This window comes from Aspergillus brasiliensis (assembly GCF_001889945.1).
Source record: "Aspergillus brasiliensis CBS 101740 unplaced genomic scaffold ASPBRscaffold_15, whole genome shotgun sequence".
Lineage (NCBI taxonomy): Eukaryota > Fungi > Ascomycota > Eurotiomycetes > Eurotiales > Aspergillaceae > Aspergillus > Aspergillus brasiliensis.
In genome coordinates, this window is record NW_027137456.1 from 156,163 (window position 1) to 171,583 (window position 15,421).

The window sequence follows — 15,421 nt, forward strand, 5'->3', positions numbered from 1 at the left end:
GGATTGCTTCATGTTCTGCAAACCGGGGCTGGGTTTCGGGCTAAGCCAGCGGATTGAAGATAGAGTTTCGGAAACTCGACCCAATTGCATCCAGGGCCCCCCACAACCACGGCTGCTAGTGCTTACTGCTAGCTTTATGCCCGACTTGCTTGGTCGGCTTTAAAGGCAGCTAAGTCCCACTTGCTCAGAGCCAAGCACCTCCAAACTCGGGTCTCCGAACTGCTTACCCTTCTGGGAAAGTTAACTGTGTCCACACATAGCGCTATCACCATGGTTTACCCGGGGAAACCAGGGCTGGGATGTGCCTTGTGCAGGACACGACGACTCATCGTACGTGGTGCGCCTTGAGGCTGTTGATGATTGCTGGCGTACTGACTAAACAGTGTGATCGGCGTCGCCCGTCGTGTACACAATGCCTGAGGATCAACCAGGCGTGCTCGGGGTATCGTGATCCCAACACGCTACGAATCTGTGATCAAACCGACGAGATTACCGTGAAAGTCAAAGGTCGACGGACGATTGCCCGAAGACAACGCAAGTCGCCGTCTACGGAAAAGTCTCCTTCTCCTGCCTCGATACGGCCTCCGCCTACTACGATCGACGATCGAGTCATGTCACATATCTTCACGTACTATGTCGGTACAACGCGAGTCCAGGGCCTACTTTCGTACCTGCCCCACCTGCTGAGCACGAACCCTTCTCCTGCACTTCAAGCCACAATCAAAGCTGCAGGGCTCGAAAGCATGGCGAGAATCAACCGGCTTCCCGAACTAAAGCGCGCGGCAGGGGAGCAGTACGGCAGGGCCCTGGTTGCCACTAATAACGCATTAGGGGACCCAGTATCGGCGACCTCTGACTCCACTCTGGGAGCTGTTATATTGCTTGGCATGTATGAGGTAAGACTGGCTCAATTGATTGCAGGCCTGCTAGTCTAATTCAGGTGCTAGTTGAACGCATGCTCGAGTCTAACGCAGGGGTGGACGCAGCATGTGCGAGGAGCGACAAAGCTTGTTGAACTACGAGGCATGGAGCAGTTGAACTCGGCAGCAGGACTTGAGTTGTTTACATTAATACGCTTGCAGAATGTGCGTATAGTACCTCCTTAATGTTCCCGTTCTGTCTCTCATCTATATTTATCAGGCAATCAGCAGCATTTTTAGGCGATCCCAGAGGTACAATTCACCCAAGATCACGGCTTTAACAAGACTAGCACGAGAAAAGAGGGATAAGGATTCCCAGCCAATGGAGACATTCTACGACATACTGATACAGCTACATGACCTCTCCGTCGAAGTTGACAACGCCGCCGTGGCTGATGATGACATCGAAACTTTGCGCTCTCTGATCAGCAAGGCCCTCCATATCGACACTGACTTGAGATCCTGGGCCATGTCCCTTGGCCCGCATTGGCAATACTCTGTCGTTGATCACACACAGAGTAATTCCAAATTCCGTCCCCAAATTCCTCTTCATAGGGACACATACCACGTCTACAGGACCCTGGGATAATATTCCGAGTATGTCCGTTCCTCAGCATCTGCGCCATATCAAGTGCTTGTTGAATTCCCGCCATATTCCCAATCAGCTCCAAAGTCTGGATGATCCAGTCCTTAGTAGCGGGATCTGAACCCGCACAGTCGCCTGCGACGAACAAAGGCCACAGCAGGCGAACCACAGCCGTGAATGTCACCTCCTCAGATACAAAGTGGTATGGAACGCTAGCACAGAGATCGTCTGTCATCTGTTTGATAGTATCCATCGACTCAAATACGATCTGTTGGCATTCAGATGTCCCTTGTAGCCCCCAAAGACGCAACGCCATTGAGAGTCGCGACGGGGTATATGTTGGCCGCTCGTTATGGTTGGTTGTTTTCAGCGGCATATTTTTTTCACTCACAGACATCGGCGAGACACCCTGCTTCTTGTTCGAATTGCTCGGGGGGGGGGACTATGGCATTCTGCCTTTATAGGTTGGTTTACCTGAATGAAACAGAAAACAACCGGTCAGCATTCATCATCTGACACAGACGCGGAGATAAGAACTGTCCTCGCCATCTGTCTTCTTCTGCCCTCCTTGTTGTTACTCTCTTCATGTTCTTTCACCTTTGCTGCCTTCCCCTGTGCGGCTTACAATCTGTCCCCACCACAAGTGGCACCTACAAAACATCTCGGTGTACTGTCAGGAGAAGCGCAGCATCATCATTACCTTCATCCGTATTGATCCCTCGACAGTCAGTGCGACCGCTCACGATGGATGCCATTCAGCCGTCACCACAGCAGAAGGGGGTATGATCGTGAGCGCAACTTGCTAAGACTACATTGCCTAGCCCCTTTCTACAGCTCACCCAGGGCTGTTTGGCGAATATCCCGGACCATCTCACCTTAGATGGCGAGCTATCCTTGTCAACCAGCTGCGACGATTTGCAGGCGTTCGCCATGCCGTTCGTTCTGCGGAATCTCAAGTTAGACTGGACCAACCGACCCCGAAGACAGCAGGTATTACAGCTGCTACAGAGGCATCTTAAAAGACCCAAAACAGGTGATGGATCCGGTGCGACGAGCTGGGTTTCACGATCTTGGAACAGGTCTCCCTAGGCGTAGAATACCACCCTACTACCCTGGGGTCATTGCGAGTGGGTCAGAGTCGGACGACGAGGTTTTTGAACCTTCCAGGTCTACAAAATAGCTGATATTCCCTTAGCCGTCCGGTTGGAATAATACCGGGACGGTATGATAGAACTAGGCCCCTCCCCTTCTACTCAGGTCTCTCTTTCATCTCTTCCTGCGAGGATGACATACAGGAGATTTTCTTTTTGGATCTCTACTGGGTGGAAGATCGGATGATTCCAACAGGGTGGATGATATCGGTTCGGGCGTGGGCTCTGGGTCCTTCAGTTTGACACAGGCGAACTTGTCATCGAGAAAGGATACATATGCGATGTTTAGTTATTCCCTGTATTGAATATATGATTTGACAAATCCAAGACGACTTTCAGCATCATACGCTAAAGCCGACTACCACCTATTACGTCACAGAGACGCAGATAGTTTTCCTGGGAACAAATTTTGCGTGAGAAATGTACTACTGCGGGCGAATACTCTACGGGCGCGTCTTATACATAAACCCACTAAGCAAAGAATCTGTGTTATCGCAACTTGGATAAACTGTCACGCTTACATATAGACGGAATTAGCGCAGTCTTATGTTGAAGTAGTAGTTGCTTTAACTAAAGAGATAAATACATGTATTCGGCTTTGAGAAGAATATGTCAGCTGTGGGGAAAGTGCACACATGCGACCACATTAATCTAAAGCCGTAGCCCTTACTGCGCAGCAGTTCACTGGCTGCCAGCAAGCCCAAGGTCCTTCATAATGATAGTAGCTGCCTTCTCACCTATAGCATATGCAGTGGTAGCCGCGTTTGCGCCAATGTTCTGAGGAACGATGCTCAGGTCCACGAGCTTCAATCCTTCGATACCATGAACATTGAGGTCCGCATCCACCACGCCGCCATCAGCCAATGGGCCCATCTTGCAAGTACCCAGGGAGTGCCAGGTAGTACCGACATTCTTGCGCACCCAGCCCTCAATGACCTTGTCGTCCTCGGCAGTGTACTGGATATTAGCGATGTTCTTGTCATTCGGCTTGTCCAGCTTGACCAGGGCCGCGGCGGAGTCCTCGGCAAACGGCGGGTGCGAGCCGACAAACTCTCCGCGGTAAACATCCATTCGGCGCACGATTTCTCGCTGCTTTTTGTATGCCCAGATGAGCTTCTTGACGTCTAAATCACTCTTCAGGAATCCAGTCTCGAAGTCGATTGCCGCGTCGGGATCGGGGCTGGTGATGTGGACGTGGCCTCGGGCGTAGGGGTAGACGGTGAACAAAGAGGTCGCGAAGTATTGGCCTGCCTCGATGGTGGTAGGATCACCAGGGAAGCCACCCAACAGGGCCATTAGTGCCAGGGGCTTGTTTGGAGTGGAGAGATAGTCCCGTGCGTATGCCGCTTCGAATTCAGGTCCCAGGGCAGTGACATCGGCCTCGGTGGGACGCAGCTTGCAGGAGGCATCTTGGCCGTTCCAGCCCGTGATTGGCGCGTTGGTTTTGATTAACTCTTCCATGTTGATTCGACCGGCCAGGGGGGCGTCAAACGTCTCGGTCGGCTCCAAGGCACTGTTGTATGCCTGGATTAGGAGATGGTGGTCCTGGTAATCCCGGCCGATTCCAGGGATATGGGAGACAACCGGAACGCCGGCCTTGTTGAGAACGGCTTCGTCGCCGAGACCGGATCTCTCGAGCAGCAATGGGGTTCCGAGAGCGCCACAGGAACCAACAACAAGCTTCCTGGCCTTGACGCGTTGCACACCGGTGTTGTTGTCCTTTTGGAAGGCAGGATTGGGCTTGAACTCCACACCCACAGCTCGTTTGCCCTCGAAGAGGATCTTGATTACCTTGGTCTCAACGAGGACGTGGAGGTTAGGGTGTGCTCCATCTTCCAGCTTCGGATGCAAGTAGTTACTGGCGGCATCCTGACGGCGGCCATCGGTACCGACAAAGCGGAGGGCACGTTGAACGCCGTTGCTGGTGTCGAGGTCTTGCAGATCCTTGACCGTCGGGTAGCCTACTTCGTTGGCGGCAGCAATGAATTGATCTGCCATACGCTCAGAGTAGAACGTTCCCGGAGACACCACAATAGGGCCGTCTTTTCCATGAACAGACTCCGGGCCAGGGCCATGATACGTCTCAAGCTGCAGTAATGGCGGGTTAGTCAACACTGTAGTATAGAATGGCAAGGCCGCAAAGGTGACAGAGCGCAGCTTTCACAATTGAATCACCTACCTTTTTCAAAAATGGGATCATTTCATCAGTTGACCATCCGGGAGTGGCCCACGAATCCCAATCATGGCGTTGCGCACGACTGTACATCATCAAGTTGATGGACGAACCTCCGCCCAGAACACCACCGGTGGGGACAATCATTTCGCGGTTGTCCAGCTGTGGCTCCGCATTGCCCTTGTAGAACAGGGTTGCGGTACTGGTAGGAAGCAGAGCCGTTGGGAATAGGAGTGGGAACGCAAGCAAGTGGTTGCCCTTATTGCTCTGTCCGCCCTCAATGACAAGGATGGACAGCGAGGGGTCAGCATCAGCGAGCCTGGACGCAACGACGCACCCCGCAGTACCGCCTAACGAGGAGCTGGTTAGTATAAAGTGATGGTGACCAGAAGAGGTGGGTGAACGAACCGCCAGCGACAATGATGTCGACCTCGTCAATGCCCTCGGGTAGTTGAGTGTAGATGCCCATATTGTTTGTTTGTTGAATGTGATGGCGTGGAGGGGATGGGGATGGGGATGGAACGACCTGCGCGCAAATGGATGGGATCACGCTAGGCTTAATAGCTTCGGGTCGGTGGCCCGGCTGGCATTCACCCCGCTGGATGTTTTATGCCGCGTGGATCCCTGCCAGTCTCGAGAGCCAACCATCTGATTCTGTTGGACAAGGCTGCCTGGCTGGTTACCCACACTATCTGCGGTCAGCAACGGACGGCGGTCTCAGATTATGGCCGGATATACAGCGCCCACGGTTAATGACTAGGGTTCCTCGTGGGGAATATTGCGCCACGCCCCTGTGAATAGGTCCGAAGGTTGCCCATGCGCTATTTTAGTTGATTGATTCTGCCTGGATATTCGAAATCTTACTCTATCTCACATCTTTCTATGATGCACTTGATGTAGCACTGCGTTAGGATACATACAAAAATTATGAGTAATTAATATTCATTGAAGTGGGAAATTACAGTTCTATCATGCTAACAGTAGAGTGACGTAAATTCAAGTCAGCTTGGAGCAGACATGTGCGTTATTGCAGCGCGGCAAAATCCAGCTTCTCAAATTTCATAGGAAGGGCAATGAGGAAGCCAAGCGCTGCACCAAAGATGTTCAGATAAAACACAGAGGCCACACTCTGCGTAACTGCATTGGTGACCTGAGCACGAACCTGATCGGACAACGACGCAAACAAGGTACTCTCCGCTCCATCAATGGCGCCTCGAATTTCACTAAGAGGCACATTTGGTATCATAGGCGAGATCTCCTGCGTGGCATGGTTGATCAGAATTGACGTGGCGATGCCCAGTGACAAGGCGAGACCACCCATCTGCGCACAGGAGAAGAACGCCGTAATGTCCTTTCGGGCCGCCTGGGGGCGCTTCAACTGGCCCACGGTATAGCCCAGCTGAATGACGGGTCCGACGCCGAAGCCCTGGATGATGGTATAGCCACAAAGGGTAGCCCGAGATGTGCCCGTGTGGATGCTGGACAGCAGGCCGTTGCTGATGAGGAGCAGCGCACTGGCCCAGACGAACCAGCACTTGTACCATGGGAGCTTGGGCAGAAGTCCCCCGCTGATGCCGGCACTGACCACAACAGATGCCACAAATGGCAGGGTGTAGACTGCCGAACGCATCGACGAATCATGCAGCACAAACTGGAAAAAGAGCGGAAGCGTGTAGATGGTGACGACGATGTCCGAAATGGCGACAATCGTCCAGATCCACAGGCCGATCGCGAAGGGGTCCTTGAAGAATTGCACGGGGAAGATGCGATCCGATGTAAGAAGGTGGAATTTCTGCTGCAGCGCAAAGATGATCCAGAGCACGGCAGTGGCAACGTACAGTCCAATCATCTGGCTGCTATCCCAGTTGTACACGACGCCGCCAAAGCCTAGCAGCATGACGGTCGATACGACCGAGCCAAGAAACAGCACAGCACCCAGATGGTCAAACGCTTTAATCACATCCAGAATCCCCAGAGACACGCTCGGTGGCGCCGAAGGCATGATCCAGATACACGCGGGGGCGGCCACGGCGGCGACGCAGATGTTGATGTAAAACGCCCATCGCCAGGTGGCCGACGAATCAGCAAACGCGGATCCAATAATGGGGCCCAGGATGGTTCCCAGGCTCCAGGCCATGCCGACAATGTTGAGATATTGGTTTTGTTCTTTGGCCGTGGTCATTCCGGTGATCATGCTAATGGTGCCGACGTAGATGCCGGAGCCGCCGGAGCCAGCCAGAGCGCGACCCACGATGACAGCCTCAATCGACGACGCGGAGCCAATCACCGCAGATCCTACTTCGAAGATCAGCAGGGCGGCGAGAAAGACCAATTTGCCGTCCAGGAACTTGTTGAGCTTCGCCCTGGAAACAAGAGGGTTAGTTGGTGGTCCGCCAAATGTAATGTGCACTGCTGCTGGATTATCTTACCAGATGGGGTTGGTGCCCAGTTCCCCCATGGGATATGCCACTGAAACCCATGGGAGCATGTCCATGCGGTGGCCGAATGTGTCGACAATGGCCGGCCGCACCGTTGCGGTCACAGTATTGTCGAGGGCATACAGAAACGTCGCGGACAGCAGGGCAACGTTGACCACGAACCACGCAACACCCGTGATCTTGCGCCCGGTGACAGCGTCGGCAGACGCAGACGTGATATTGGGTAGGCCTTTTTCGACATGATCGCTTGTCGATGAAGCAGCTGTCTGTGTCGACGGCATGATGCAGGTACACTTAGGCTAACTGGTCCGTGTGTAGGAGCATCGGCAGGATTCAAGCCAGGAAGGGGGGGAAGTGGGTTGGACTACAGCAGTGGTGCTGACAGGTTTGTGTGGGGGATCAAAAAGGTCTCCAGTGTAAACTGAAATAGTAGATCATAGCATATCGTAAATAGGTAATAGACAGTAACTAATTAACGAGTTAATGGACAGCACTTTTTATCTTCACCATAGCCTTGTTGTGCCACCACCGTTCGCTGACGGGCGCGCGACGGGAATTAAGAGTTCACCCATGTAACCGTAGATCACCCAACATACAGGGATTAGACAGCAAGCAACTAGTTTATTGACTAAGAAGTTAGTGGACAGGCGCTCTTTATCACAGCCTTGTTGTGCCACCCCACCCCCTTGGCACTAGTTAGTCGGGCTACGGGCGCATCGCAACAACATCACCGTCGTTATGCTGACAGTTCCGTGCATCTTACCAAGCACTCACCTAGAGGGGCGGAAAGGCGAATCTTAGGGTGGTTAATGTGCACATCCTGGTCGGTGGATAAAAAAATCCCCAATTTATCCTCAATTAAAAGTCAATTGCAGTCCACAGACCACCGGTGGTGGTGGTTCTAGCCAGAGCCTAACCACCCCGATCTGCACTGCCAAGCCCCCGTCAACCGCCAGACTTGCGGTTCGTGGTTAGTGCTGACTGACCGGTGGACACTGGACAGGGGACGGACCACAGCCCCAACGGGATAAAGACACTAGACACGGGGAGTAGTTGCTCGGTTCACTCAGAGCCCTTTGTGACTAGACACCTCGCTAAGATCGGGCAGCATTGCGCAGCCGCAAGGACGGAACAGCCTGATGACGGCTCACTCGCACTGCCTGGTCCAACATTACGCATAATCTCTCCTCGTAGAGAGGTTAAACAGGTCCACGATGCAGAGAAAGATATTCGAGTACATTAGATCGCTAACATAAGCAGCCACCGATAACTAACTATAAGTATGGAACCCTCTAAAATAGCTACGCGGCACAACTTCCATTACTACTTGAAAACCGCAATATTCTTGACATCTTCCCATACAAAACTGTCTATATTGGGGAATGAATCAATGTGGGCTTTAATATTGGGAAAAATGCTGAAATGGAGTTTTATATCAATATAATATTATATCATGAACAGTCCGAAAGTTGCCTTATCCGCGGACTGTTTCCGGACAATATATATTACCGATGTTGAAGATCAGAAAGCCCTGTTCTAGGGGCTCGTTTACACAAGCTCTACTCATTATATATAGTGTGATATCCTGTAGAGATTATATGACCTCCGACTATATAGGAAATAATAATTAATACTGATCAAATCATTCTATACTCGCTGGCTTTTCGAGTGCGAATTGGTCTTTGCAAAAGTGTCAAAAACGCAGTATAGTGATCTAGATGGCTACTGTATGCAATTGATAGTCTTTTCTATTGAAGGAGCATGTCTCATATAATCGCTTGCATCAGTGGTTGACTGTCTGGAAATAACGACCAAGAAAGCAAAAGAAAAATAAACTAAATATGTATATCCATTATACAGGCCAGAATCTTAAACTGTAGAAAGCATCGCCAATCGAATAATAATTATGCGCAAGGCCAACCAAGCATGAACTCTTTGCTCCTCATGTCAACATCCTCGCCAGCACCCAATGCAACACTACATTCTGCGGTAAACAAGTACCTAGTCCACCTACTTGACCTCTAGCTACTAGAGACGTCCTGGCTGGGGTAAAATGACACCGCCCTGAGTAAACTGCTTCATTCGTCGTCGTACGCCTCGGCCTTGAATGTGCCTGTGCGCAAGAGCGGAGCATCGCCGCTGAACCAGGACAAGACGCGATCGACGGCGCACATGGCCCAGTAGCGCACCGCAGCCACGAGGGCCGTCGACAAGGGGTACTGGTAAAAGTCTCCATACCAGTTGCTCTGCAGGTAGTGCAGCCGCGAGTACCTCAGAACCGTGCTCTCCCACTGTTGCAGGCTCGTCTGGCCATTGACGAACTCCGCCGTGCGCAGGGCATGAAACGCCGCCTGGGTGCCGCTGAAGGCTGTGTGCGGACGGAACAGCGACAGTCCGTCGCCAACTAACAGGACCTTGCCATCTTCAAAGGATGCCTGGTGGGAGCAGAAATCGGTGATGACTTGGATAAAAGGGCGTTTAATCTTGAGAAAGACCTCCAGCATAGGTTTGCTGAGTGGCAGCGCCTTGGCTTGCCTCGTTCGTTCATCCCAGATATCTTGTCGCACACGGCCGGCCGGGACAATGTTGTGATGGCGATGGCCGTCGAGGCCGTCTTTTAGAATTTCGTTCAAAGATTCCTCCGTCTCGTTGGTGTACCAGAGAAAGTTGAGATATCTTTCGCCGGGCTCGAGCGATCCATTCTTGCCAGGGATGGTGTACATGATGCAGTGCTGCTTCTCCATCATCGACACGGTGATGCTGCGTCTGAAAAGGTGACGGGTTTCTTCCGACACCTCACTCTCGGGGACTGTTCCTCTCCAAGCAATATAGCCAACGTATTTCCGTTCCACGTGGCCTTGGTACTTCTTCCGTACAAAAGAATCCGGGCCGTCTGCACCGATTACCAGGTCGGCGTGTATAGTGGCCGTGTCTCCCGATTTGCGGTCCAGCAATGTGAGGCTCATGGTCGTCTTCTTCTCGTTGTTGTCGTCATCGTCCTCGTCGTTAGGTTGTATCTCGCGTTGAATGTCGAGAACCTCCCTCTGAGAATAATACAGAGCCTGCCCATCTGCCGGGGCGGACGGAGGGGATGTAGGGTAGGTATCGCTTATATAGCCGTCAAAGTTGGAACGAAGCCGGTAGTACATGGTATCCCAGTTCGTGATTTCCCGACGGCCATTGACAAAGGTTTTCAGCTTGTCGTCGCCGACAAGAGCCTGAACGCGACGCGACTGGTGCGAGAAGACGCCCTCAATGCGATCGTACTTTTCAAGATATTCCACCGCATCTGGTCCGAGACAAACGCCAGCCATGTGGCTTTCGCGTTCATTGTCTTCTTTTTCGATGACGGTCACATTATGTCCGTTTTGCTTCAGTGCCACGGCGGTCATTAGTCCCGCCAGCGAGCCTCCGATCTGCGAAACGTCAGTTGTCAACGTTGCTACAGTTCGGTGTAGATAGAAGTGCAGGTAGAGCTTACGACAACGATGTTCAAGGGCTGTTGTGACGATGTCATTTTCCTTTTTTGGGTGAAACTGTATAGATCGATTATGCAATTCTCGTTACTGATATGAAATTATCCGAAATGTCAATTTACATGGATGATGTTCACTAATATGCAGGGGATGCTTGGGAAGGCAGTATTCAGAGCCGATCCTGTGCTTGCAGAGGGCTTGGCGAGCTGCTGAGATTGCGGCGCAAGTTTGACAGCTGATAAATCTGCCTGGTTAGCCCCAGGCATAATGGCATAATTGCAACAACGAGGCTCTCGGGGTTGACATGGCTGTACGCAGATCTTAGCTGTTTTTGTATAGATCCTGTTGCATCGGAAATGATCTATCTGAACCCCCTCATTGTTTTTTTGGCCCCCACTGTAAATTGCGTTAGCGCTCTCCATATTGCAACTTCACGAACCGCTTTCCAAGTTTAGTTAGTCGTGGCTATTCGAAGAATAGTAGGAAATGGCACTGCGGGCCGCAGGCAGGAACTGTGCCACGTCTTCCCGCAGTTGACCGAGCTAATTTACCCGCAATATGGGGCCAAAAAGTTAGAGGGAGGGGTCCTGGTCTTTCCACGTCAAGTGTATGACTACGGAGTAACTCTACCGAGGGGGTTATGAAGAGTCTGACATTAAAGAGTACACCATTGACGAATGGCTGGGGAGGGGTCATGAGCTCAGCTTGTCAGAACACTGCAAGGCACCCCACCCATTATGCCGGCCTCTCGACCCTGCAGACTTCTCGGGGCTTTGTCGGGGTGGCTTCATGATTGGACTACGGATGGATCGATATGCGGGCCAACCATCTCATTCCTGTCAGCGGGCTCTGGTAATTTTGTTAGCCTGTATGCCGGGGTGGGTGCAGGAATAGGTACTTTGCAAAGGGTTGATGATGAGTATTAAGTTCATTCTTTGTTAGATTGGCGAACGTGATTGATACTAGTCTTGAGCACAGTCTTGAGCACAGTCTCGAGCACAGACTCGGGAACAGTCCAGCAAGAGAAAACTACAGTATCCATTTGTGAGAGGAATCAAGTTAATTGATCCTCCTTTGGAAGGATCAATTCTGTGTTCATCCTGAATTATGTTATTTTCTTCTATCTTGGATTTTACAATGACTATGATCATAGCCTTTATTCTCCAAGGCTGGTTTTGCACTCTCGACAACAAACCCACTCTCCTCGACTGAGGCTACCTCCCCGAGTGCTAACAGCTGACCGCATTGAAGAAAATGATAGGTGCATGCCACTAAATTGGTGTGCTTGAGGCAGGGAAACTGTGTTGTAGAGTGGGACCTGAGTGGTCGAAGGGCGCCTATAAGATCGACGAGATATGCCCACAGTTGGCCCGCCTCCGAGATCACATCACCTTGAAGCGGAGCCTCTGAGAGCCCTCGGCTGGGGATTGTTATTGCACCCAAGAATCATCCCCATTTTATTTTGGCCCCCAAGCTAAGCGCTACAGGTGCATAATCTGTATGTCTGCCGAGAAACAGAACAGTAGCCTGCCAGGCAGCAGTACACTTCATCTGTAGCCTATCTAGTAGTCAAATCACTCAACCGAGGTAGGCTTTGCGAACCCCGACAGGTGTGAAACTTGGCAGTATACGGACATCCGTCCATTTCCTTGCTATACAGTCAAGCTTTATCCATCATAGAACACAGAGCCAGAATCACTGTACATCCACCATGGCCCATCGCTTCCCATACGACGAGAACGAGCACGCTGCTTCCAAGCAAACCATCCAAGATGCATTGACCGTGATGCACCAGGGTGACATCCCGTTTCAGTGGATTGAAGAAGACGGCAGCTCTCTGCTTGGATGCTATGCATCGCTGAGGTATGGCAGCCTTCATTTTCTTGTGTATCATTGCAGCACGAATGCCCGCTCGCTAGGCCCTATTTGCCAAGTTGCCTAGACCGGCGCTGGGCAAACTAACACCCACTTACTCCTTGAACTAAAGGCCACTGAAGCTAACCCATCAATGCAGCTATAACCCGGCATTTGTCGGCCAATTCTTCGCCATGGCCAAGACACTGTATGCGCCCGGCACCGTCAAGCCTCGCAATCGAGAGCTGGCCATTCTCGGCCTCTCCTCAGTGCTGGACGTGCCCTACGTCACCTATTGCCATCGCAAGATCGGCTCGAAATGCGGCCTTTCCCAGGAGCAATTCGAGGATGCCTTGGCTGGGAAAGTCCCGGCGGATCTGTCCGCGGAAGAGGAAATGGCGTATCGTCTCGGTCGCATTCTTACCGATCTGAAGACGCCGCTCGATGACGATACTTGGAAAGAAGCGGTGTCGGTCATGGGGAAGTCGGAACTGGTGGGGATTGCGCACACGGTGGCTGGTTATAGATGGGTTTCGTTGCTGGATCAGATTAATGGGGATACTCAGCGGTGGATTAAGGAGGATGCATAGGGTACTTTGTATGTAATAATAATAGAATATGATGTTGTTATTCCGCATACGTTTATATAATTTAATTTGATAAATACCATTGGAGTGCAATATCCATGAGATCGTTGCAATGTAAATTAGCACACAGTACAAGGCATGCCTTCTTGGCTGCAGTGGAAAACAGGATTTGACAGGAATATACTCAACTCCTGATCCACCAAGGTATCAATACATTTACCATCAATCCAAAGCAAGGAATAAGTTATAAAGAAACACAATATACATTTCAAATGAACAATGACCTTAATATCCAAATCAACTATTTTCTCAACCGCTCCGTGACAGTCACAACACTGTCTACCCGAATGCCAGCATTGCCAGAGTTAGTCGGCGGGGCTGTACCATGACTATCCGAGCGAAGGTGAGAAACATCAGCTCTAGCACGCGCATAATATTGCTCATCTTGGGGGAAGAGCTGCGTAGAGCTCTCCTGTGATTGCAGGCTGTGGCCGTCATTGTCCACGCTCTTTTTCATGGAACCCGCGTGCATCCCAACACTCTGCAGTTGTGAGTTCGGTGCGGTGTAACTCCGTGATGCGGCAGTGCCTTTGCTGCCCTTGAAGGTGCTCAACAGATATTGGATTTTGCTGGACACCTTGAAAAAGTAGTTGTTCGCTAGATGTCGGCCTAACGCAGTCATGGGCGGCAAGCAAATACACAGCAGGGTGATGGGCGCTTCGGCACCGACCCAGTAGGCTAGATGAACGACTGAGTCTATGAACAACAAGACATATTTAGTTAGTGATGATAGGGTGAAACGGATTGCAAACTCATGACGTACAGGTAATATCCGAGTTTAAGGATTCACCCGTCAGCAGAACTGTGATGAGTCGGCCAATGGAAACGACAATGACACTGTATGGTCTTACTTAGTAACATGACGCGATAATCATTGTCGCGGGCCAACACTTTACCTGTATCCAACCACAAAGACTCCGATAATGGCAATCTTGCGCGAGGTCGTCATTTGCAAGGTCCAGATCTTCGGCAGGGGCAGCAACAAGATGATAAGGTCAATGATGACGCTGGGAATTGCGCTGCCCAGCCAAAGGGCACTGGTGGTGCCGCAGTGTCCCGGTAATGTGGGATTCCAGCCCATCTCGATGGGATGGCACCGGAATACGGTGCCAAAGACGATTCCGACTAACCAGGCGCAGTTGAGGCAGTGGGTCGCTACAATGGTGTAGTTGAACCATTTGGCATTGGCGTGCCAGGGAAAGATGCGAGAGAGGAACAGGATGGCCGAGAGCTTGGTGAAGAAGAGGCCGATATCGTAGATGTAGTAGACTGCGTACAATAACCTAATGAAGATGAACTGATCTTTTGGGGCGACAAATTGAGAGTGGTGGCCCAGGCCATAGTAGCCCATGGCAAATGCCAGTCCGCAGAGGGCGAGGATCCAGGGCTGTCATGGAGAGAAGTTAGTGTTGTGCATACTCATAGTCTCCATTTTCTGGCTCTTCGTTCTCTTGTCACGACTGCTTTCTCTTGGAAAAGATCAATGACAGTTACTTACCACGGCTGCTAGAGCGGCCCAATCATCCCACCACAGACGCTGAGTATGTCTACCCGCCCCGCGTCCTGCATTGCTGCGGAGGCATCGCGACCAGAAGCGAAGCGAAATCGAGAGGATCGTAATGATAGTGATGAAGATGAAGAAACCCCTGATGCCTGCGGAAGTGTCATCGTCCACCGCAGCACGCGGCAAGGGAGCGAGTTGATGCGACATGGGTGGACAGTATGGGTAGAGATCGTAATGAGGTACAACAGGGATGATAGTGACTCAGATATCGGGCATGTGCCACGTTCAACCTTTAACGTGCATGCGATAGCTTAATGTGAAATTTGCCCGCATGTAGATATGATAGGTTGAGAGACAGGCAACCCACCAGCGGCGGGCAGGTGGTGATGATTGTTCCCCTCCAAAAAAAAGCCTTGGAGATGCTACCAAGTTTCGAAGAGGGGGATGAGCGGAGGCTAGTTGAATTTGTGCATCGCTGCTGAACAAGCACGGCACCTTTCTGATGACAAGGAGGGGGCGTGAGACTTTGAAAGGCTGTGCTTGTCTGCGGGCTTAGGATCCGGCCCCCAAGTAGGATCAGCAGAGACACGGACGGACGGGACCAATTGCGCTGCTAGTCAGCCTTGTTGATCCGCCTATGAGAACCAAACAGGTTCACTGCGGTGATTTTGT

At 51.4% G+C, this 15,421-nt stretch overlaps 6 protein-coding genes across 6 annotated transcripts; 2 read left to right on the plus strand and 4 right to left on the minus strand.

Moving 5' to 3' along the window:
* Positions 1–248: 248 nt before the first annotated feature.
* ASPBRDRAFT_161023 (Zn(II)2Cys6 transcription factor) lies at positions 249–1,942 on the plus strand. Its single transcript, XM_067619484.1, has 4 exons — positions 249–330; positions 384–896; positions 948–1,085; positions 1,141–1,942. Exons 1-4 carry the CDS (start codon positions 271–273, stop codon positions 1,507–1,509), a joined length of 1,080 nt encoding a protein of 359 aa, XP_067474826.1. The 5' UTR covers positions 249–270; the 3' UTR covers positions 1,510–1,942.
* A 1,186-nt stretch (positions 1,943–3,128) lies between these two features.
* Positions 3,129–5,382, minus strand: ASPBRDRAFT_47633 (GMC family oxidoreductase). Its single transcript, XM_067625896.1, has 3 exons — positions 5,239–5,382; positions 4,837–5,180; positions 3,129–4,745 (listed from the first exon to the last, which is right to left on the minus strand). Exons 1-3 carry the CDS (start codon positions 5,297–5,299, stop codon positions 3,339–3,341), a joined length of 1,812 nt encoding a protein of 603 aa, XP_067474827.1. The 5' UTR covers positions 5,300–5,382; the 3' UTR covers positions 3,129–3,338.
* Positions 5,383–5,747: 365 nt separating this feature from the next.
* On the minus strand, positions 5,748–7,787 carry ASPBRDRAFT_68794 (uncharacterized protein). The gene is made up of 2 exons (XM_067629009.1): positions 7,260–7,787; positions 5,748–7,193 (listed from the first exon to the last, which is right to left on the minus strand). Exons 1-2 carry the CDS (start codon positions 7,547–7,549, stop codon positions 5,855–5,857), a joined length of 1,629 nt encoding a protein of 542 aa, XP_067474828.1. The 5' UTR covers positions 7,550–7,787; the 3' UTR covers positions 5,748–5,854.
* A 1,210-nt stretch (positions 7,788–8,997) lies between these two features.
* ASPBRDRAFT_47635 (uncharacterized protein) lies at positions 8,998–11,031 on the minus strand. Its single transcript, XM_067625897.1, has 2 exons — positions 10,750–11,031; positions 8,998–10,684 (listed from the first exon to the last, which is right to left on the minus strand). Exons 1-2 carry the CDS (start codon positions 10,783–10,785, stop codon positions 9,347–9,349), a joined length of 1,374 nt encoding a protein of 457 aa, XP_067474829.1. The 5' UTR covers positions 10,786–11,031; the 3' UTR covers positions 8,998–9,346.
* Positions 11,032–12,455: 1,424 nt separating this feature from the next.
* ASPBRDRAFT_135050 (carboxymuconolactone decarboxylase family protein) lies at positions 12,456–13,188 on the plus strand (the record flags this gene model as incomplete). The annotated part of the gene is made up of 2 exons (XM_067618672.1): positions 12,456–12,607; positions 12,759–13,188. The coding sequence occupies 2 exons, from the start codon at positions 12,456–12,458 to the stop codon at positions 13,186–13,188; spliced, it is 582 nt and encodes a 193-aa protein (XP_067474830.1).
* A 39-nt stretch (positions 13,189–13,227) lies between these two features.
* ASPBRDRAFT_47637 (uncharacterized protein) lies at positions 13,228–15,214 on the minus strand. Its single transcript, XM_067625898.1, has 4 exons — positions 14,744–15,214; positions 14,142–14,632; positions 14,009–14,082; positions 13,228–13,941 (listed from the first exon to the last, which is right to left on the minus strand). The coding sequence occupies exons 1-4, from the start codon at positions 14,954–14,956 to the stop codon at positions 13,487–13,489; spliced, it is 1,233 nt and encodes a 410-aa protein (XP_067474831.1). The 5' UTR covers positions 14,957–15,214; the 3' UTR covers positions 13,228–13,486.
* Positions 15,215–15,421: the final 207 nt, after the last annotated feature.